This window comes from Urtica dioica, chromosome 11 (assembly GCF_054948205.1).
Source record: "Urtica dioica subsp. dioica isolate 48M chromosome 11, U.dioica_male_clone48M_v1_H2, whole genome shotgun sequence".
Taxonomy (NCBI): Eukaryota; Viridiplantae; Streptophyta; class Magnoliopsida; order Rosales; family Urticaceae; genus Urtica; species Urtica dioica.
Genome location: NC_142766.1, coordinates 20,059,112 through 20,081,610, shown reverse-complemented (window position 1 = coordinate 20,081,610; position 22,499 = coordinate 20,059,112). Strand labels below are relative to the sequence as shown.

General features: G+C 36.1%; 3 protein-coding genes across 3 annotated transcripts; 2 read left to right on the top strand and 1 right to left on the bottom strand.

Annotated features, from left to right (window-relative positions):
- Positions 1–6,710: 6,710 nt before the first annotated feature.
- Positions 6,711–11,289, top strand: LOC149382131 (electron transporter, putative (Protein of unknown function, DUF547)). The gene is made up of 11 exons (XM_089601945.1): positions 6,711–6,816; positions 6,895–6,973; positions 7,067–7,123; positions 7,947–8,060; positions 8,915–9,358; positions 9,581–10,002; positions 10,073–10,172; positions 10,273–10,332; positions 10,405–10,485; positions 10,554–10,676; positions 10,747–11,289. Exons 2-11 carry the CDS (start codon positions 6,932–6,934, stop codon positions 11,065–11,067), a joined length of 1,764 nt encoding a protein of 587 aa, XP_089458071.1. The 5' UTR covers positions 6,711–6,816; positions 6,895–6,931; the 3' UTR covers positions 11,068–11,289.
- A 2,459-nt stretch (positions 11,290–13,748) lies between these two features.
- LOC149382130 (uncharacterized) lies at positions 13,749–18,791 on the top strand. Its single transcript, XM_089601644.1, has 9 exons — positions 13,749–13,992; positions 15,039–15,163; positions 15,492–15,687; positions 15,811–15,857; positions 16,517–16,574; positions 16,652–17,481; positions 17,798–18,103; positions 18,190–18,246; positions 18,349–18,791. The coding sequence occupies exons 2-9, from the start codon at positions 15,140–15,142 to the stop codon at positions 18,526–18,528; spliced, it is 1,698 nt and encodes a 565-aa protein (XP_089457770.1). The 5' UTR covers positions 13,749–13,992; positions 15,039–15,139; the 3' UTR covers positions 18,529–18,791.
- Positions 18,792–19,422: 631 nt separating this feature from the next.
- LOC149382129 (Protein kinase superfamily protein) lies at positions 19,423–21,128 on the bottom strand. Its single transcript, XM_089601964.1, has one exon. The coding sequence runs from the start codon at positions 21,004–21,006 to the stop codon at positions 19,735–19,737; it is 1,272 nt and encodes a 423-aa protein (XP_089458090.1). The 5' UTR covers positions 21,007–21,128; the 3' UTR covers positions 19,423–19,734.
- Between the last annotated feature and the right edge of the window lie 1,371 nt (positions 21,129–22,499).

The following is a 22,499-nucleotide window of genomic DNA, read 5'->3' as shown; positions in this document are numbered from 1 at the left end:
ATTATTAGAACAACCATTTTTATAAACTTGGTATCAATGTTAAACTTTCGGCGAGGCAATTTTTTTACACTAATGAAGACCTATTTTTTGTACGTGGTATAAATTTAACTAACTTTGATTGATTACAAATACACTATTCTAAAAAATTAGCTTACCAAAAAAAAAAATTAAAACTTTAAATGGATTTTAATAGAATAGAATTGGCTTCCCCATATATAATTTAAAGTTTCCGATCGATACGCATACCGATCGCTCAGATCTTACTTGATGCTCTGTTTTTCTATCACGATCATTGAATTTCTGGTATATGTTATTATTTGATCATCTTAATTCGTTACATGGTTAATATATGATGTATTCGTTTGTATAAGCAGCCAATATTTGCATAATCAAAGTCAATCAAGTATTTATCAACATACGATTTTCATTAAATAGAATGAGCCTCTTATAGATTCGAGTTGTTATGGATAGTGCATTCCATATAGATTTTTTTTATATGTACACAAATTTAGCTATTAGGAAACAAAAAAGGATTTCATAAAATTAAAAACAAAAAAAAAAACTAAAAGGATGTTCCTTTTAATTCAGAAGTAAAAAAACCCAAAAAATAGTCCTTAGAATTATTCATTGTTTTAAAATTAATTAAATTAATAAAATAGCCAAATTTGTAACTTTTTAGAAAAATAATTTAAGTTGCAAGTATTTTTTTGTAGTGAAATGGTCAAAATATTGACGCAATATATATATATATATATAGGCTAATAAAATATTAACACCTAATATGTAACTTTTTTTTTTTTCTAATTATGTACAAATTTTGGTTATCATATAAATTTGTTAATGTTAATGGGCTATTTAGATAAAAACACCAATTTTAAACCTAGGTTATCTTGTTTAAGAGATGTCACTATTCATTGTCAAAACTCTGAAAATCTTCGATTATTAAGTGAAAAAGTAAAGGATAATTAAGCTAAATAACCTCCTGAAAATAAGCAATTTATTTTTAGCCAATATTTTGTTAATTAATGGTAAATAGCCATGTGGATTTATTTACAGCAAAAATAGGACGAGACTGCCCTTAGTTATTCCCGCCCAATTTGTATCAGCGTTATTAGGATAATCAGCTCAAAAATTTGATCATTAATGATAGCGAAAATCGATGAGGTAATTATAACCGTATCATGCGTTCACACTTCACATGCAACCACTCTCATTTATTGTTTTTAAGAAGAAAAAAAAAGGCTTCTTCTTCCTATCACTCTCTTTCTCTTTCTCTCTCTCTCTCAAAAATTTCATTTCATTTTTTTTCCTCAAAACTTCAATTGACCATATCTCTATCGTTTGAGCTCCGATTTGGGTGATTCCAAGTGCTATGAACTCGTGTCGAAGAGAGGTTCAAGAAAACATCCATCATGCTTGCTAAAAATTTCGGTTCATTGTCGTGGGAGTTCGCCGGTAAAGACTTCCGCCCCAATGTTGAGTTTTCCGATCACCAGAGGGAGGTGGTGTTCACCGCCGGTATAAAAATGAAGTTCATGACATGAGTAACAAAAGCCCTCATGAAATTCCTCCGATCGGTGGTCGGAGATGCTCCGTTTTGCTCGAGGTACGTTATGAAAATAAAAAGGGCTAGATCTATGTTGATGTGTTGTAATTTTGATGAAATTGACTTCGTCATGGTATTAGAAGGTGAAAATGTGTAGGGTGAGACTAATGGCTGATTGTATGTTCTTGCTTGGTTAAGCTTTGTCGTTGATTTTTTTTCTCTCGTGCTCCTTGTTTGGTCTGACGGGTTTGGATGAATTGAAGCTGTTGAATTGATTTTTGTTGGTTAAAATTGAAGGCTGAATTTCAATCGCAGGCTCGGGTTATTCGGCAAAGTCTGGGGCGTCGTGTGTCGGTGCTGAAGAAGGTGGATTTAGTTCGATTTGTTTGAGAAGCGGTTAATGTTAATATTTTTTCTCTCGTGCTCCCTGTTTGAATTTTCTGAGAAGAGAAGAATCTGCGTCCAAAGGTCCCGATCAATATTATGGACTCCGCGAAGAACAATTTTTATTTTTTTATTTTTTGGATAAAAGACATAATTGCCCCCTAAACTATGGTGGTTATCGAAATAAACCCCTCAAAGTTTTAAAAGTCGATGTTTTCTCCTCAATCTTTGTGTTGGTATCACTAATGTCCTTCCGTCTATTATTTAGTCCGGACGTCAGTTAAATTAAACCAGGCCAGGGTGTTATATGTAATTTCAATTTCTTTCTCTTCATTCTTTTTAGAATTCTTCTTTTTATTAATTTTTATAATTCCGGATAAAAGCAGGGAAAAATAAAAGAATTTTGAAAATACCTAAACGAGTTGAAATGGCGAAATCCCCTGGGAAGAGAAAATCCCCAGAGAAAACTTCTGCTTCAACATCGACAAAGACTCCCTTGAAATCGCCGGCCAAGAGTAAATCCCGTCGAAAGTTCCCGGTGGAGTCTCCGACGCGGTCATCGCCACGACTGACGAAGACAACTTCTGCTGCAACATCGACATCCCCAGCAAAGACTCCGTCAAAATCGCCGGCCACCTCGAAATCCCCAGCGAAGAGAAAATCCCCAGAGACTAGACAGTTGACGAAGAAGAAAAAATCGACTCCAAAAAAGGGTTTTACGCAGCCTCATACAGAACAAGTTTTTGGTATGTTCTACAAACATTAAAGTCTAAATAGGGTTTGATTTTGGGGACCACACATTAAAGATTCTTGATTTTGTTTCTTTCCTTTATTTTTTTCCCCTTATTTTGTTTTGTTGCTTATTTGTTGTCGGAAATTTTGAAGAACTGTGGGTCCAGTTTGTTTAATATTAGAATGTCCATAATATTATTCACGTGCCTTGGGGTTGGTTGTGGAGTGATAAAGCCTAATATATTTCATATTCCTTTGTTAATTTCTGCAGATGCTTTGGTCAACAACTTCGTACTCAATATTTACTATGGGGGGTCGATGGTTTTTTAGTCTGGTGGGTGCAAGTACGTCGGTGGTAGTGCAGCACATCTGGAGTGTGTGGATTTGGACAGGATGTCACTTGTTGTACTGAATGCTAATGTGAAGCAGAGGCTAGGCTATCTTCAGGTCTCATTATATTACATGAGAGATCCAACGAGTAAGAAGTTGGTGTATGTTGACGACGACGAGAGTTTGCTTGAATTTATGGCGGCCACACTGAAAACAAAGTGGCACGTGGATATTTTATGTGATCACCTTATGAATGTATGGCCTGATTTGCTCATTGATAACGAGAGGCAGATTGTCGTGGTTCCAACGAATGTTGCAGATGTAGTTGACGTTGAAGATCACCCTCAAAACATGGGAGACCAAACACAAGACACACAAGACATACAAAACATACCTGATCCAAAACTGCAAGGTGAAGAGCAAGTGCAAGTTGATCTTGAAGAGCAAGCTGATGTTGAAGAGAAAACATACCTCAGCTCAGCTCGCTCCTCAGCTCGCTCCTCAGCACAGCTCGTTCCTCAGCTCGCTCAATACTAACAGAGAGAGAGAATTATCATTGAGTTATTGAAATTTCACTTCTGTTTTTAGTAGATACTCATTGAGAATTGTCTTGATGGTTTCAGGTTTTCAAAGGACAGTCGCTGAAAACCAGGATGATGGCGGCTGCGATGGCTTACTCGAGCTCTAGGTTTGAAGCAGAGATGGATAGTATTAAAAGTGAAAACCAGGATGCCTATGACTGGCTAGTTAGCAAAGGCCCTCAAAACTGGGCTAGATGTCATTTTAGGACTGGTCCTAAATGTGAGATACTACTGAACAACCTCTGCGAAAGCTTCAATGGTACACGAGCAATACTAATGGCAAGACAAAAGCCAATCCTGTCAATGCTTGAGCGTATACGAATGTATCTACTGCAGCGCTTCACAAAACAACGTCTTGCTGCTCAAAAATGGGCCGGTGAACTTTGTGTAATCACATGTGTAATCCTATAAACTTTGTTATGAATTTATGTAGGTGTATGTCTTCATGTGTACTTTGTAATGTGCAACTACTTTTGGGAAGCATTTTCACCTGCATTTTCAACATGTTTCAAGGCTGTTTTGGCCTGTATTTTGACGTTGTTAATAGAAGTCTCTTATGCTTTTTCAATCTGCTATCTACACTTTTATGCTTTGAATTCTTTTACTAATTATTTCAGCTTTGTGCAACTTTTGTTGTATAGAAATAAAGTCCTTCATGAAACATGGAAACATGGTAACTTGATTACTTACTCAATCTGGCAGTGCAACATAACAGAATTCAAAATAAGTTGTTACAAAACAAGGAAATTAACCATACTAAAACAGACTCCAAAAAAGACACAACAAGACTTCAATTTTTTACACTCAGTAGTTATCAATTTACTTGAACAAAATCACTACCACAAGCAAAAAGATGAGAAGAAGCAACAACTTCAATTTTTTACATTCAGTAGCTATCAATTTGATTACAACACTAGTCTCAACAGCTGAATATTGACCATTTTCTCCATTATCTTCAGAGCCTTCAATCGACAAAGCCTCGGTATCGTTTTCAAGTCTGTTGATTTTCTTCAACAACCCAGGGATGATTGGCTTCGATCGTGAACACATTGGAGGATCCAACCATTCAAAAAACCCACATTTCAGGTTCTTATTCTGCAAAAACAATAAACCCACGATTTAGAAAGAAATTAACAACCTTAATGGCAGATAAAAATCCACAATCACAAACCTTATACAGAGGACATCCAAAAAATCGCCGTCCGGGATTATCTTTTGTCCACGACGTCCATTCGACACTACTCCGACCACAAAAACATCTTCTCTGTCGCAGGTCATCATTGCCAGGTGATTTTTTGATACTTGGGCTGCTGCTGTGAGTATCCATCACGAGTCGGACACTAAGACACGATTTAGTTAATCGATTCAAAGCCAAACCTATTTCGAGCGGAGGATCGATCGGACAGCTCTGCAGTCTGGGTAATCGATTCAAACCAAACTCTAGAGTTCTGAAAACGATTTAGGAATGACGAACGATATAACCTATTTCGACATTCACACGAGTATTAGACGAAAATAAGGGTAAAAACGTAAAATGAATATCACGTGATCAAAACGTGATGACTTAACTGAAGTTTGGGAGTTAAAATACACGGAAGACCCAAAACTATTACAAACTGTAATATTGAAGAGTAACACAGTCGATTTTATATTACAGGTAGTGTATTTCGATAACCACCATAGTTTAGGGGGCAATTCTGTCTTTTATTCTTTATTATATTATCTTGTAGAATATTGTATTACGCGGCTCATTTACTACCACGTATATAAAGCAGATAAAATGAGATGGTGTATATAAAAAAGAAAATGAAATGATGTACATATATTATATTACCGAGGACATGAAAAACGCAATACAGACTACGTTAAATACATGACCACAAACAAATATTAAGCACATTCTAAAATAAATAAAAATGTTTATTATAAAGACAGATATTTCTTTATGTATAAATAAATTAAATAAAAATTAGATAAACATATTTAAAAAAAAAATTACATACTATGTACTAAATGTATAAATATTGCTATAAATTTAATATAATGTATATTACAATCTTAAAATTTGAAGATATGTATATATATATATATATATATATATATATATATATATATGTGGATATATATATGTACATATATAACATATTTTGCAACATTATTTCCGTTCGGTTTTCCATCGGCATGTCGGTTTGTCATGGAAAACGATATATCAGTTGTCATTTTTCATATTTTATCTATTCGATTTTTCGTAAATTAAAAAGCTCAAAACGGCTTCGAAAACGATATTTCAAACCTTAGTTTTGACTCGCTAGTCTAACTCAAATTACTATCACAAAGTGAGTCCATAGATAATATAATAAAATTTAATGTCATATTTTCCACCTAGATACAATAAGCGGCAAAGGTGAAATTAAATAAATAAATCAAGTAAAAGTATTGCACCATTAAAAACAAAACAAATGAAAAATAAAATGAAACGCCTTCATAATTTCAACTTTCACCAATACAAAAGTTAATTGAAAGAAAAAATTATATATAAATATATATATATATATATATATATGTATATATAATAAAAATTTATGCGCAAAAGGCAGAAAGCTGAACATGGATAAAAATGTGATATTTACCGTAGATTAGTTGGTAATTTCACTATAATACAAGCTGTCCTTGCCAAAAAAAAAAAAAGGATAAAGATCAATTAAATAAAACAACTCCCTCACACGTGGCAATAAAAGAAGAAGAGTAACAAATAAAAGAGGGTGGTTGTTGACCGTTGATACGTCACTCATTATATCTTTTGTTTTTATTTTTACCCTGCATTCTCGTATTAAAAGTTTAAAACGTCTACTCTCTATATATGTTTTAATTAATAAGCTTTCTTGAGTGTGATCTTACTTTATATAATACCATCTATTGGTAAGTCCTAACCATACAAAACCTCAATTGCAAGCTACGTCAAAACCTCTCTCACAACATGTCCAAGTACTGCCAAAACCCTCGTGAAAGCTCTTTCTCATCTTCTCAATATTCAAACCACTACTATAATAATTATATTATTAGTGACGATAATAATATTGATGGAACTACACCAATAAGATCATCGTCATCGTCGTCACTGTCATCAACCGTTGACAGAAGTTGTTGCCACTCATCTAATATCTTGGGCTCCAAGCTTGGTTTAGGCCTCTTCTCCAACCAACAACAATGCTTCGTTTATCTACAAAGCCTCTTCGCTAAAAAGTAGCTATTCATTCACAAATCATTGTTATATCGGTTTTGTTCTTCATATATTTCACCAATTTATGTTGCTTCCTTTAGGAATAACTCTATTATCGGTGTTCTAAGAAATCGGTTCATGGCGACCCCAACCAGAGAGTTCTTGCCGTCTGAAAATAGTGTAAGTCAAGTTAATGGCAAATTGTTTATTATTTTTTTTTTCCTTGGTTAATAATAGTAATGCATGAAAATTTGCTATGGCCATTAATTGCAGAGGAAAAATAAGCTAGTAAGTGGGCACCAAATAAAGAGAGAGGAGCTAGAGAGAGAGGTATGGTTTATATGGGTAAATTTTGTAGGCATTTGCTTAATATGCGTGTATAATTGATTTGCATTATGGATTACATTTTGATATATTGATAATAAATATAAAGATGATCATACATGCTATAGATATGTGGTGGGTATCATGATATTACTAGCTATAGGTGATGGGTTTTATTTGGTTTCCTTTTTGTGTTTGTCGGATTAATATTAGTCTTGTTACACAATTGCATATAGTGGTCCTAAACAATAGTTAATGCTAAATGAATTTAATTTTACACTCTCAAATCTCAATCATGATTTTCTATATCAATAGAATAGCTAAGATATAATCTAATTTATAAATTAAGAGACATATTTACGTCTTCTTTTAAACTGTTCTTTCTCCTTTCTTAATCCACGTATATATTCCATTCTCAAAATGGACCTGGTGATCTAAACTTCGTAGATCTAAGTTTTAGGTTGCTTTATTTTAATTCCATCTGCCACAATTTATAAACTTGTTTGACTCTTGGCCTCAAGAAGTTAATAGGATACTACAAATGCTCTTGCTTCTGACAAAGTTAAGACTATTATCTACACCCAACCTCTAAAAAGAGTACTATAATGAATAATCGTTATTGTACATATAGCTAGGTGATTCCCAATTTCCCATAATAATACTTTGAATAATAAATAAAACTCATTAATATCTTATAATCGAGTAAGAAATTAGTATGGAATATTTATTCCATACCAGTTGCATATGATTACTTGTTATGGGATTAATTAGGACTAATTTGACATTGTAGACTAGTTTGTTTAGAAGTGACTTTTCCATGTGTTTCCAGGTCTCTATGCTTCAAAATATGTTGAACCATGAAGAAAAAGTGCATCAAGTTTTAGAGCATGTTCATAATCAACGAAATGGCTCTATCCCTATTCCAAACTTTCTACCTCCAAAGGTTTTTTTTTTATCACTCTCTCTCGGTTTATTAATTATCGGCCACAGTACTACAAAAAATGGAATAGAAGTCACTTAATTATTTACATAATTTTTTTCTTTAAAAAGGGATGTGAATATGGTGTTTTAAAATAAATAGTCGGTTAAATTGAAAAAAATACCAATCAGAGAGTGCAATGCATCAAAACGGATATTTTTGGATGTCTTTTTACCCAAGAAAGCGACGTTTTGATCATAAATAAACGTTTTGTTCACCTCTTAAAAAAATAAACGTTGCTCCTTAGTTCATATAATGTGCGACTCTCAACTCGGGATCGAATGCGTAGAGGCATTTTTCATAATAATAATAATAAAAAAAGAAAATTATGAAATAAACATCTATGATTTAATTTATCACGTCACAAATGAGGGTTTCACCGGGGGAAAATCCAAATATGCTGTCCCAAATTGATATCTTGCCGAGTGTTTATTTAATGAAAGTACAGATAGCTTGTTTTCACTGATTTTTTTTATAATAATAGGAGAGGCATTCAATACCTTCTTCAACCATGCAGATGACTTTTGTGTTCACACTATGATATGAACAACGTAATTAATTCCATAGTACCATCAATTAAATAATATCTATAGGGATTTTCATTTACACTGGCCTAAGACAAGGATATGTTGGTTTTGCTTTTGCAGTCTTTTCTTTATGTCCCTTATACGCGGCAAAATTAAAAGACTGGATGACACAATTCAATTTTGTGGACGAGTTTTTACTTGCTCTACCAATTATAGTCCTTATAGGCAAACCATAGACATAATCATGATTAATCAAACAACTGTAATGACAATAAGTATTTATCCACGCAGACGAAGGATCTCCTAGCAGAGCTCGCCATGGTCGAAGGCGAGATCACGAAGCTTGAGGGACAGATCAGCCAGCTCAAGCTCGGCCTGAAAAAGGAACAAGAATCGGCCAAGGAATCAAACGCGAAACAATGGCGGTTCGGGTCTCCGATCCGCTCCGTTTGCAATCCTTCTTCCTTCACGTTTCCAAGCCCCATCAATAACAACAATAACATCACTAGTGCTCAAAATGAGAAGATCAATATTGGGTACGAAACCAAGTCGATGCATTTCATAAGCAAAGCCATGAAAGGTGACTATAGTCTCAACGAATTCACCGTCAACGAGAGAAGAGGAAACTCCAAGGCATTATATAGCGACCACCAGAAAGAGAACGTTCTCCCGAGAAAAAGCGGATTGTTGAAATCGGTTTCTCCTTTGCGCGACCCTAGAACCCCGTCCCCAAGGGTATAATTATACTAAATTATATTTTACATTACAAAGGAATTTATAAACTTTTCATAAAGAGAAATGACATTTGACAGAGAGAGAGAAAGAGAGCCAAGAAAAGGGCTCTAGTCTTTAGATTACATTGGAGAGTTCATTAGAAAAACACAACCAGAAAGAGTTAAAAAGACTAAAACTACTCTTATATGTCAATAAAATATATAATAATTTTTATTTTTGCAGCCGATGCGTAATAATCCCGGGACAAATTCAGACACTCCTCCGAAGCCCATGTCGACGCTACTTCTCGAAGAGACGGTCCAGAATTGGCAGCCGAACAAGCTGTCGGAGGAGATCATGAAGTGCTTGAACTTCATTTACATTCGGCTTATGAGGACAACAAGAGCGATGGAGCTAGAGAAGTCTGGACCGGTGGCTCGAACGCTACACCCGTCTCTGAGCTCGAGGAGCTTCAGATCCGAGGCCGCGGGTTCGAACTCTGCCAAGGAATCGAGGCAGCGAGACCCTTATGGCATCTTCAACGACGAAGATTCCATTCCGAGGGATATCGGTCCTTATAAGAACCTGGTCATCTTCTCGGCGAGCTCTATGGACCCCAAATCCATATCCAGTTCGAGTTTTGTTCCTCTCTTAAGAAAGCTAAGGTAAACAAACATGATAACTTTTGAAATCTTTCTTCGTTTTGGTAACTTTTTTTCTTTCCGGAATTCGCAGGTTGTTGATGAGCAATCTTCAAACAGTGGAGTTGAGAAGCTTGACATACCAACATAAATTAGCATTCTGGATCAACATGTACAATGCTTGTATCATGCATGTATATATTGTCAATACTTTATTCCCTCTCTACTTCAACGCTTTTTTTTATAATATTGTTCTTATATGTTATCTTCTTAATTTTTTTGTTTTGTTTTTAGGCATTTATACAATATGGAGTACCGTCAACACCTGAAAAATTACTCACATTGATGAATAAGGTAAAGTATTTATAGAACAATATGAGCTGATAACTTGATCATAGATGTGTGACATTGACTATCTTGAAAAAGGCAATCCTTAACATTGGAGGCAACATCATTAATGCTCAAGCCATAGAGCATTACATCCTCAGACCATCAAGCATGAACGAGGTAATAATCTGATTCAAATTTACAAACATTTCATCACAAATATGTGTAACTCTCTGTCTTTACGACAGACTAACAAGAATAACGGCGAAACGGACAGCAAAGAAGCGATTGTGCGCGATCTCTATGGCCTCGAAACGACCGAACCAAACGTGGCGTTCGCTCTCTGTTGCGGATCTCGCTCTTCTCCCGCGGTAAAAAAAAGGCTCAAAACTCATAAAATTAACATTAAAACAGGAACAATGAAATATAAAATTGTGACAGGTGAGAGTATACACGGCTGAGAACGTGGGGACGGAGCTCGAGAGATCAAAAGTGGAGTATCTTCAAGCGTCGGTGATGGTGACGAGCACGAAGAGGATCGCATTGCCCGAATTGCTGCTCAGAAACACTGTCGATTTCGCGGCCGATAAAGAGCTGATGGTCGAGTGGGTGTGTCACCAGCTGCCGACTTCCGGCTCCCTCAGAAAGTCGATCATGGACTGCTTTAGAACTTCACACACCACTTCCGGAAGAATCATTAGCAGCACCACAGTGGACAAAATACCTTATGATTACGAGTTTCAATATCTCTTGGCTATTTAATTTCAGTCATTTGGATGACTAATAAATAAGACACTATTATGTACTTTTGTATCTCATATGCATGTTTTAGTTACTTTATTCTAAATCAAAGATTTTGGTTAAGTGATGTAGCTTAGTACGCAATTCTTGTGTTTGTTTGTTAGTGATTATTTGAAATGAAGAAGGAAGTCCCACATGATTAGTGTAAGAGAACGAGAGGAGTGTAAAGGATATAAATTGAAAGAAAGCAAGGAATACTCAATATCCCGTTACTAATAACTTTCATTTACAATGACATTTTAAAAAATAAAATAAATTGACGTGATTATACTTATAGTGATTTCAGAACATGCCTTTTTAAGTTATATTTTAGTCTGTCAGTTTTTTTAAAAAAACTCTAAGTTTTTATTATTTGCAAAACTATTAATATTTTTTTTTTAATATACAGAACTTGACATTTTGGCCGCTAGAATATCAATTTTCGTTGCCTTCGTTTGATGAGAAATAAAAAGGAATATCGAAAATTCGAGTGGCTGAAGCTGAATCAGCTACTTTCGAAGTAACAGAAAGAAAAGCAACAACTGGAGTGGGAGAGTCAGAGTCGAAATGAGGATTCCTCAACGGAATTCCGGTCAGAATTGGAAGAAAATGTACATTTCAGTCACGAACGGAAATGCACAAGGACTTTAAGTGAACTTTAGTTCCTTCCAAATGACCACGTTTAATCCCCCTAATCTCTTATTTTTACTTTTGTCATTAATAATGACAGCCTTTTTAAGTGATGTTTATTATGATTTTAGTAAGGGTAGAATTGACATCACACTTATGCTTTGAATACTCGTGGGTCGCGAATAGTTTTTAAGACCTTAAGAATTAGTAGTCTATTTCAACAAATGTGAAAATGGTTTGATTGCTCAACTAGTAGAGTTCTCCTGGAAAAGAGTCAAGTCGGTCGACTGCAACCAAGCCAAGCTTGCTGAATGGCATGAGTTGGACTCGAGGTATATGACTCATGTCCAACTCGACATGAGCTCGGGCTCAACTGTATTAAAATAAATTAAAAATTGGTTACAATAATAAAAACTCATGCACATGATTTTTTTTTTTTTTTTTTTTTTTTTTTTTTTTACGAATTTAAGTATAATAATAATAATAATAATATAAGCTTTTGATTGAAAATGCATATTTTAGTTATGAGAAATTACCTCATTTGCCACCAATTTCATAACATTTTCCCACTTTTCACAAAAAGATTAATTTTTCCCAAAATGCCACCGAGATGTCAACATTGTTGACATTTATGTCAACAATGTTGATATCTCATAGTGAATGACAAAAATAGATGTCAACATTGTTGACATCGATGGTGGCATTTTGGGAAAAATTAGTCTTTTGGTGGAAAATGGGAAAATGTTATGAAATTGGTGGCAAATTGGACAATTTCTCTTTAGTAATTACTCATACATAGTTTAGTGTGTATTTTTTGTGTCTAGTCTATCGAAAATGTAGGTCGATTATAGTTTTGAATCCTGTACGGTTTGAGATCTTATCTTAAAGTAAAGAGTTTGATGTCTGTATTTTTTAGAATTATACCTTTTCAATTATACTTTTTTTTAATGAAAATCTTGTGTTACTTCATAAAAAGAGATAATTTTAAAACTATGAGTCTATGACCATTTACATTTTTTTGGACCAAAATCTGTTAATTGTTTTAAATTTTAGAACTACGATCAAGTTTGTCAATAAATACAATTACTTAAAATTTATCACTAACTAGTAATAATTTCAGAATTAGAAGCATTTTATGCATTCCTAAAAAAAAAGAAGCATTTTATGCATATTGGTCAATTTTTGTTCCATTAAATTATCACACTTATCCCTCTAATCAATTGGCCCAATTTTGACTCATTTGAAAGCCTTTTTAGGCCCAACAGGGACCAGACCTTGCTTCACATGCCCATGCTTTATCTTCAAAATGTCCTTGAAATTATTTTGTTACACGTACGTCAAAACTCTCCAGTTTTGAATTAAAAAATACATTTGATTTTGGTTAAATAGAGAACACGTTCTTGTAGTACGATTAAAAAGATTTAAACATGTTTGAGAAAAAAAAAAGATTTAAACATGGGCAAATTTTTAGAAGTCTGATACGGTACGAAAATGTACATATGGTCTATGGATGGATGGGTGTTTTTATTATGCTAATTCTTAACACCATTTCAGTCCTAATCAAACAGTCACGCTCAATGTTAATAGCAACCTTTTTTTTAAAAAAAAAGCACAACTTGACGTAAACATCATAATTTCCTTCATAGGTGAGGTGACAAAATAATAAAAGTCCAACAATAGTTCCCTCCACGGATCATTTTCCCGCCAAAAAAAAGTGAATAGTTATCATCGTCGTCCCACAGCGTAATTAAAATGAATAATGAAAGTATGAAACTGCTAATCAATAGCCAACATGTTCCGAATCTGACCGTTCGTTTCAAAGTGGGTCCCACAGACAACGCAAAAAGACAGAAAAGGGTCTAAGGCGGGTACAGTCTGACTCTGACTCTGTCCCCTCATTGCCCCACAACTACGCTCACCGGACTCCAAACACCACTCATTCCAATCCGCTTTTTTCTTTTTCATTTCGAATCCGCCCCCAAATAAAATTTAATAAAATAATCTAACCTCGTAAATACTTTTTCTTCGTTTCTCTCTCTCGCTACTCTCACTCTAGTACTACTTTTTTCACTTTCCCTCCCTCCTCTCTTTATTTTTTCACTGTTTTGCCTCTTTCCGCTTTTTCCTCGGTTCGTCAAATTCCCTTCATTGATACCATCGTAATGTGGTAAGTGGAAACAGGGTTATGCTCATTTCTTAGAAGAACAAAAAAGTTATCGCCGATTCTATTTAGCTCTCTGGATACTTCTCTCACTCCCTCGTTATTATTGCAAGAAGGTACTATTTTGCCCTTCTTTTATATTTTCTTAGTGCACAAAGTTTGTTTGTTTGGTGTTTTTTTTTTTTTTTTTTCAGTAATGTGGTTTTGCTTGTTCGGCTACTTTGTTGTGTCATGAATTTTTATTTACTTCATTTTGTGTGTTTTTTTTTTGCTGGTTTTCCATCTAGGTCATGTTTTGATTTTAAATATAAGACTGGTATTTTGTGGCTGTGCATGGCATTTTCCTTTTTCTGTGGTAGATTGTGTGAGGATTCGAAGTGAAGTACTAATGCAATATATTTTGTTTGGTTTTTTAGTGGTTGTTTATTGATGTGTAATTTTGTGTTAATGTCAGCAATTTAATATTAGGGTTAAAAAATGAGGATATGATTCGGTGTCTACACAAATTGTGTGCATAATGTGTTGCTAAGTGTAAAATTTTGGCAAAATAGGGATACACCGAGCTACTAACAGTTGAGCAAGTTGGTAAAAAAAGTGGTGAGCTATGAGTCAAGTGCTAGAATAAATAAATCAGTGAACGGTTAATAATAATAATGCTATTTTTTTTAAATTGCATATTCCTGTGCTTGTATTTCTCCGCCACAGATTCAGTTTAAGGTAGTATTGCAAAATATTAATCTTATGAATTAAGAGATAACAGGTTTCATTTATATATTAGTTCCCATATACTTGTATGCTTTTGCTTGTTCTAAATGTTATAAATTTTTATTAATGTATCTGAGTAATTACTTCAAGTGTTTAAAACAATCCACTAGATATATAGCCTTATTTACAGTTTTAGTTTGCCATTTAGCCAACCTTTAGTAAATATTTGGTAAATAGCCATGACCAAATATTTACATGGGTAAATTGACTGAAATGCTCAATCAAAATGTTGGCTATTTAGCTAACATTTACTTAAAACTTACAAAGCGTTGGCTATTTACCTAAAATTTACAAAATGTTTGTTAATTAGAAATTACTCTAGTTTTAGTTGGCTAGTTTGCTAATTATTTGTTAAAACAAACACATAATTTATTTTGAACTTCTAAATTTGATTCAGGACTTAGAGATTTCCAATTGGAGAGAAGCTTCTAGATAGATTACACGGATCACATCATTCCAGTAAGGTTCGGAACTCACGGAATAATAATCCTTGCAAGCATGTTCACCTGTAAGCCTTATGAGGTATGTGGTATTTTCATACTAGATTCAAGCTAACTTGTATAAAGAAAAAAGAAGAAGCTAAGTTGTTCGCTGTTGGAACTTACTGAAATGCGTTGAAAGCCTCAAGAAAAATTGACTAACGTAATTATAGAATTATCTATTTATCTGGAACACAAAAATAACATAATTACTAATTTAATAGTATCTAATATTATGAGCTTTGGTCCGATAGTATGGTCACTTGTTATTAGCTCATCCTGAAATGATTTTGATGAAAAAATGTTATGCTTGTAGTTGGAGATGCTTGTTAAATGAATTATAATATATGTGTTGCGTATCTGTGGTGTAGATTGACTCGGATATGCCAATTTTCCCATCCCCAGAGGATGATCATGTTGGCTTTGAGCACTTTTTAGTTGAGCCGGGATGTAGGGAAGACTGGGTTAGTGGTCTTCTTGATCTGGATGCATTACAAATCGAGAAATGCTTCAATATTGAAGACATTGCAGGAACTTTTGATTGCGATCAGATTAAATTTGATTTAGGTACTTTAAAAAAAAATTGAATTAACTCACCAACCTTATTGAAGTAGCACCATTGTGCTCTATGATCGTGTGAAGTCTTTATTCCCATGATTATTTGATTATCTATAAATAATTCTGGTGCAGATGCGATTCAACCACGGCTTGCTAAAGAAGAGGGAAAAATCTCCGAAGTATGCATTGTTTTGCTACAAAATGTCATTTTATTTATGGATTTTTTTTTATAATTGCTTATCTGCTGATTACGTGGGCTTCTTTTTCTTCTTTTGTTAACATACCTGGCTAGTATAGTCTTAGGATATTAGTTATAAAGGAAATCTAATAATAATAATATACATATAGTTAAGGGGCTGATATAATATGAATAGAAGTTGTATGTCTTTAAGTAGGAGATAATTATCGGAGAAAGGCATCGGATCATTTTGGGAATATAATTGTGAAAGAATTTTGGAGAAACACGTGTCTGTTGGATTACCCGGATTTCTCATTTTCTGATCAATGCTGATCTCATCTTCTCTGTTTGCCACTCAATCCATTCCATTAAATCGAAGTTCGTAACATACAGACATCTCAATCTCATAACAATGAACTGGTAGCTATGCAATCTTGCTTGCTAATTTTGAACCATTGAGATCATGAAATTATTACGCCTTTGCCTGGATTATTATTTCCTGTCCCCATTGGGATGAATGACCTTTACAAGTGTTCTTGGCAATACAACACATGTTTCGTTTTCGATTATTGTACGATGGAACCGTTATTAACTTGGATTAATTCTAGCATTTTATGTTATCTGACATTTGTTTTCTATGTGTTCTCTCTTTCTTCTTAGTTGCCATCTGAAACATCACAAGGAATCTTCACTAGGGTTCATGGGGAATATCATTTTGGTAAGTTTTTTTTCCCTGAAAATTGTACTCGTCTCTGAGTTTCACCATTCGTCTCAGACTAAAGTTCCCCCTTGTAGATGCGAAGCAAATTAATGGAGCTAACGATTCCACCCATGGACACCAGAAAGAAATTCAAGTGGAAAACTCGTGTGTAGAAAAGCAGTCTCAAAGTATTCTCGAATCAGAATCTGTTGTCGAGATGGTCGAGTTATCGTCCGTGAGTGTTCCAGTTCTCAAGGAAAAAACTGACAATCACTATTCTTCACTTGACCAAGCTGTGGAGAAAGACATACACGAAGCCTTTGAGAACTCTGCATTATTCATTAACAAGGACTGGCAAGAGAAACACAATCTCTCTGGCGGCTTCAACAATTACTCTGAATTCGACAGTGGTCTGAGCCTCGTCAAATACGAAGCCTTTTCTGATGAAAATGAAGATATAACTGCATTTTCGTCGGTGGATGATTCCATTGGTGTCATGGACTCCCTCACGGGTTCTCAAAAGCATCCAAATGTCTCACAAGACCAGCCGATGAAAAGGAAGAGGACCGATGGCTGTGAGTCCTTCATGACTTCGACTTCTATTAGCAGAGTTGAAATGTGTTCCATAGACGAAGAAGATCAATCGGAGCAGCTTGTTTCACGAAAAAGAGCACGGAAGCCTCCTAGAAGATACATCGAAGAATCACTGGAATATGAATTCAAACCGTTTAATAAAAGATGCGGAGTAGGGAAAAAGCCAAAGGATAGGCTTGTTCAAGATAGGTATCCGAAGCAAAAGTGGCAGAAAGAATTCCCTGCGGAGCAAGTGGGGTTTGAGGATGACTCTTTTAGTGTTGGATGTATTCAAGTACCCTTTGGTCTTCCGGTGGAGAAGGAGTGTCCGAAGAAAAATAAACCATCTCCGGTGAGTATACTTACAATGCATTTCACAGCTTTCTATTAGAGTATACTTCTATTTGAGCAGAAGGACTTTTCAATTATGGTGTTGTGATATGTTGGGGTGGTAGAAAAAGATTGATTAGTAGCGAAAGTTTGATTTTGCTTAAGAAACTTTTTCAACAGTTCTGTGAGTAGATATAAGATGTGAAGAAGAAACAAACTAGTCCGGAGCGATAATCAAGCTCTTTCAAGCTGTTATGTCATGCGTATTGTATTATTCTCTTTTATTGCAGCGTATCAAATCAGTTTTTAAAATAAATGCATCTATAATCTGAGTTCAGGTGAGGAACTCCGATGATCTGAAAAACAATACAAGGGCAATGGTTCCATTTGAAAAGCCCGATACTGAGCCTCTTTCACTGGTGTCGCAAGAAGACTTTTCGGAGGATGAGTGTGTTACGAGGAGTTCTACTCCAAAAGGTAGCAACAACAATAACAACATTAGGAGAAAGCGACACATATCGTGGACCCCAGAAGAAGTGGTGATGTTAGTCGACGGCGTTGCTCAATGTGGAGTTGGAAGGTGGACCGAAATCAAGAGATTACTTTTCTCTTCCTCTTCACATCGAACATCCGTAGATCTCAAGGTATGTTTGTAATTCTTCTCTGTCTCTAGTACTTCGCCGATAGTCAACGGGTGAAATTCTTACTCATCAAGTGACGGTGATTTCAGGACAAATGGAGAAATCTGTTGCGGGCTAGCTGTACCCAATTGCAAATCAAAGAAAAGGTGTGCCTTGGATTAAAGTTGCGTTAATTTTTTAAAATTGTTTTCTCTTTTCCAATCTGCAAGTCCAAGATTCAGTGTCTTTGGTTGCCCTAATTTGTGCAGGTCGAGCAAGGACGAAAGCAATCGTCAAATTACGTATCGGAGTCAATACTGTGGCGTGTGAAGGAATTGGCGGTGCTATATCCATATCCGAGGGACAATCGAGCCAAGGTCTCTTGTACCATTCCAGCTTTTCAGCCCAGAGGCTCTAATGCATTAGTCCCTCTTTCAACTGTTGTCTGATGAGAGGGTATATCTCAATTATCAAGGACTAGACACACATTAGGGTTTTGTTGCGAAGAACTCAGAAAAAAAAGTCAAACATAGCTTTATAATGTTATCCACCTCAGTCTGTATATAAGCTTAGTTAGTTAGATGTCCTCTTTCTTTTTTCTTTTCTTCTCAAATAGTTATTTAGTGATCGGTAACTAGTTTCCCAGTATCAGTATTGTAACATATGATTTTTAAAAGTTTCTGTTTTATTGATTATTATTTTTGGTGCTTAAGTTGATAAGTTCTGTCTAGGAGTTGGATTGTTCCTTTTTGCATTGGGTTTGAAGAGTTGCGTAGATTAGTCGACTTAGAGATTGTAGCTGATTGTTTACTATAGTTGACATTTGTGTGTGAAGATCAAAGACTTCGCTTTATTATAGGTGTGAGAGAGAGAGAGATTGTGTATGAACGTGATTACGTGATTTGCTGACTTTGGAATTATGACGTAAGATCGTTCGTCACACTTAAAAAAGTTATGGTGGTGGGTCCGTGACTGATGTTCTTCAGACCGTTAAAGTAAATCGCTTTATTGCCCAATTTCTACCTTTTTTTTGTGTCCACCAGATAGATATTTTTATAAAAATTGTGAATCTATTCTGGGTTGGGGGCGATGTACTAAGAGAAGAAAAAAATTATAGGAGGATTCATTTGTATTTGATTTGCGTTGCTTCTATTGTTCTATGTGGTATCGATTAAGATTTGGTCATTCCAGTTTTTTTTTTTAATTTGATTTTACCAAAAGCAGATCAATATTAGTCGTGGTTTTTTCAACATACTTGAATATATTTTTCTATGAACCACACGGGTAGTTTATAATAAAAAAAAAAAGTCAAAGCTTGTCAAATTTACAATTTAATCCAGAGAACAAGAGAGCATAAAAGAGACAATGGGACCTGTTTCTTTACTAATTGTCGAATATCAATTATCAAACCAGTTGTTGTGTCTTAAACATCAATCATAAAAAAAACATTATTCCGGAATTGGAGATTAAAATAATCAATCGCTACAAGACATTCCAGGTCATGAGTTACACGTAAAATACATCAGTGTTCCCTAGACGCTACGTTTCCGGGTAATTAATATTGCAATATTGAATCCTCATAGTCAGAGAGAATAATCTCCGTCCAATAATAATGATTATATAAAAAAGAATGATCAATTAATCCAATAATTGACTCATCTCGGAGCCATGGATACCGAAATGCCCGTCGGAACTGAGAGACTATTAGCCCAGGTTTTGGAGTCCAAAAACAGCTTGGAGAACTTCCCTGCCACGCGTCCCATATTAGGCCTCTTATCGGGGTCCACGTGGACACACTCAAGAGCCACACGTGTCAGCTTCTCCGCCACATCGACAGGAAAGGAGTCCTTAAGCCTCCCGTCTACCCACTGCCTAAGCCTCCCAGCGCCGTTCTCCACTGCCACCATCGCCGACTCGATCACCGAGCTCTTGACGAACTCTCCCTTGGCCTTGTCTAGCCTGTACTTCACCGGCTCTACGCCGGAGAGAAGCTCCAGAACCACCACGCCGAACGCGTACACGTCAGACTCCCTCGTCGGAACGCCGCTGGATCGAAACTCCGGCGACATATAGCCCATCGTCCCCTCGAAAATGGATCTCCCGTTCTCGGACGGCTCAATCTCCGAAGCATCGGCGGCGACCTCGCCGCAGAGCTGCGCGGCGCCGAAGTGGCATAACCTGGCGCGGAGGTCATCGGCGACGAGAACGCTGGTGCTTTTGATTCGATTATGGACAAACTCCACGGCGAGGCCGGTCTTGTTGTGGACGTAATCAAGGCCGTGCGCGAGGTCGGCGGCGATCTGGATCCGCGAGATCCAGGTGTCGAGGACGGTGAAGTTAGGGTTTCTAGGGTTTCGGAGGCAATCGGCGAGGCTGGCTCCGGCGAGGAAGTCGTAGACGAGGTAGATGTGGTCGCCGGAGACGGAGGCGCCGAGGAGATTGACGACGCTGGTGTGGTGGCTCCGGCAGATGACGGCGAGGCGCTCGCGGAGGTCGGAGTTGTCGATCTTCCGACGGAATTTCCGTTGGAAGACGATCGCATCTTTGCCTCTGATAACGCACCGCCACGACTGAGAGGAGGAGGAAGAAGCGCCGTGGCGCTTAGCGAGGAAGTTGTTTGTGGCGGCGGAAATTTCTCTGAAGTCGTAGATGTGAGGGTTCTCAGGGAGGGAATCGCGGATGCTGGAGAGGGAAGTTCTGCTGGCGATGGAGTCGGCGCCGGAGGAGAGCTTGAAGCTCGAGCCGGAGGTGTATCCGACGCCGCTGGAGGTGGAGGTCTCGGCGCCGCCGCCGGAGAAGGTCCGCTTGGACGGCTGTGGAGTCCTCGGAGTTGCGGCGGCCGGCCTATGGGCGGGCTCGGCGGCGTCGGTCGACCTTTTGGTCTTACACATGCGGATTTGTGTTCGGGAAATTCGAATTCCTGACATCGAAGAAATTATATAAAGGAATAATCTCCTTTTTTGCTATGCTGGTCTCTCTTGAAATATCGGTATTATTGATGCTGTCCGTCTTTTTTTTAATCAAATGTTTATACAATTTTATTTTATATTATTGTACATTTGAATTCTTTTGTATAATAAAAAAAATGAAAGACGGTTTGATTTGGTAAAGGCTATCAGCTTGTGAATGAATTCGGAAAAGCTAGTCAACGAGTCGTTCTTTCTTCTTTCATTTATGTGACTGCCATTCGACAGTGAAATTGAATATGCTAATTAGTCAAGCTGATTCATTTACTGTTGTATGCAAATTTGACCACCCGATGTACTCAAACTGGTTTTGATTTTGAAAACTAAAGACGGCATAATTATTGATTGAAAAATTCGCCCCTCTTTTTAATACAATATTATTTAATTGTCGACGTGATTTCTCGAATAACTTATGATATACTTTCCGAAGTGAAAAGTTGTCAAGTGTATTGTTTGATCTCGGGATGATTATTCATGACTATAAAGGTAAACCATGTCACGGTCTCTAAACAACGATCGTGACTACGAAGGAAGCTCGAAATGTCATACTCCCAGTCTTTAGGAAGGGTGACCAAAGTGGTGGTGATTGTCGTCAATTGTTGCGTCTAATCAGATATACGGTCACCTAAACAAGGAAAATAAAATTTCATATATCGAGATGCGGATGCTCCAAGGCTCAACATAGTTACTATTGTTGTAACTAGCAAAAAGTAAGCCAAATTAAAACATTGAAATTTAAAATTAGCTGATAGAAATTAGCCCAACTACTTTTTAATAAAAAGTTGTTCCCGTATATTTGCACATGAAAGTATTTACAAAAATATAAAAGAAAAGGAAATAATTGTGATAATTACAATCCTGTATATAAAATAACTAGCCTAAAAAACGCAACCGTAAATATAGTTTCCATTCCGAATAAAATTTTATTCTTCCATAAAAAGGAGAAAAAAATCTGAAAAAAAAACAAGAAAAAGAAGGTGAAGGCGTCTACCGATTAATAAATAACGATTATTAATTGTGCAAAAATCCAGAACCTTAGAAATCGAGTAAAAAATTAACAGTTATTACCAATTATTAAATGCGAAATTTTGAAAAATAAAAATCAGAAAATCATACTAACCCAACCTATTACCGATTATTAACCAACAACAATTTAGAAATAAAAATCCAGAAAAATCAATTTTTTTTTAAGAATAAAAGATTCAATTATCTCTCTTAACGAAAAAAGAATGATGCTCTAGCATAGTAGTCAAATTGAAACGTTAAAAGAATTCGCGGGACATGTTGTTTATGGAGTATGTAAAACTGAGGGTCAAAATTGCACGTTTCTGCATTTGCCTGCTAATATGACTGCTTTTATGGGAACCTCACCAGAAGATTCGTGGTCGTTCCCGTGGCCTCTTGAGATTCTTGGATTTTACAGCCCGAACTATTTAAGCGCTTGCACACAGTTT

Excerpts from the sequence above, each read along its gene's own strand:
- LOC149382131 (XM_089601945.1), top strand. The coding sequence starts at position 6,932 with ATGGCGACCCCAACCAGAGAGTTCTTGCCGTCTGAAAATAGT. Across the intron at positions 10,003-10,072 it reads CCTCTCTTAAGAAAGCTAAG|GTTGTTGATGAGCAATCTTC; the intron begins GTAAACAAACAT and ends CGGAATTCGCAG. Across the intron at positions 10,173-10,272 it reads ACAATGCTTGTATCATGCAT|GCATTTATACAATATGGAGT; the intron begins GTATATATTGTC and ends TTTTGTTTTTAG.
- LOC149382130 (XM_089601644.1), top strand. The coding sequence starts at position 15,140 with ATGTTCACCTGTAAGCCTTATGAG. Across the intron at positions 15,858-16,516 it reads AAGAGGGAAAAATCTCCGAA|TTGCCATCTGAAACATCACA; the intron begins GTATGCATTGTT and ends CTTTCTTCTTAG. Across the intron at positions 18,247-18,348 it reads AATTGCAAATCAAAGAAAAG|GTCGAGCAAGGACGAAAGCA; the intron begins GTGTGCCTTGGA and ends TAATTTGTGCAG.
- LOC149382129 (XM_089601964.1), bottom strand. The coding sequence starts at position 21,006 with ATGTCAGGAATTCGAATTTCCCGAACACAAATCCGCATGTGTAAGACC.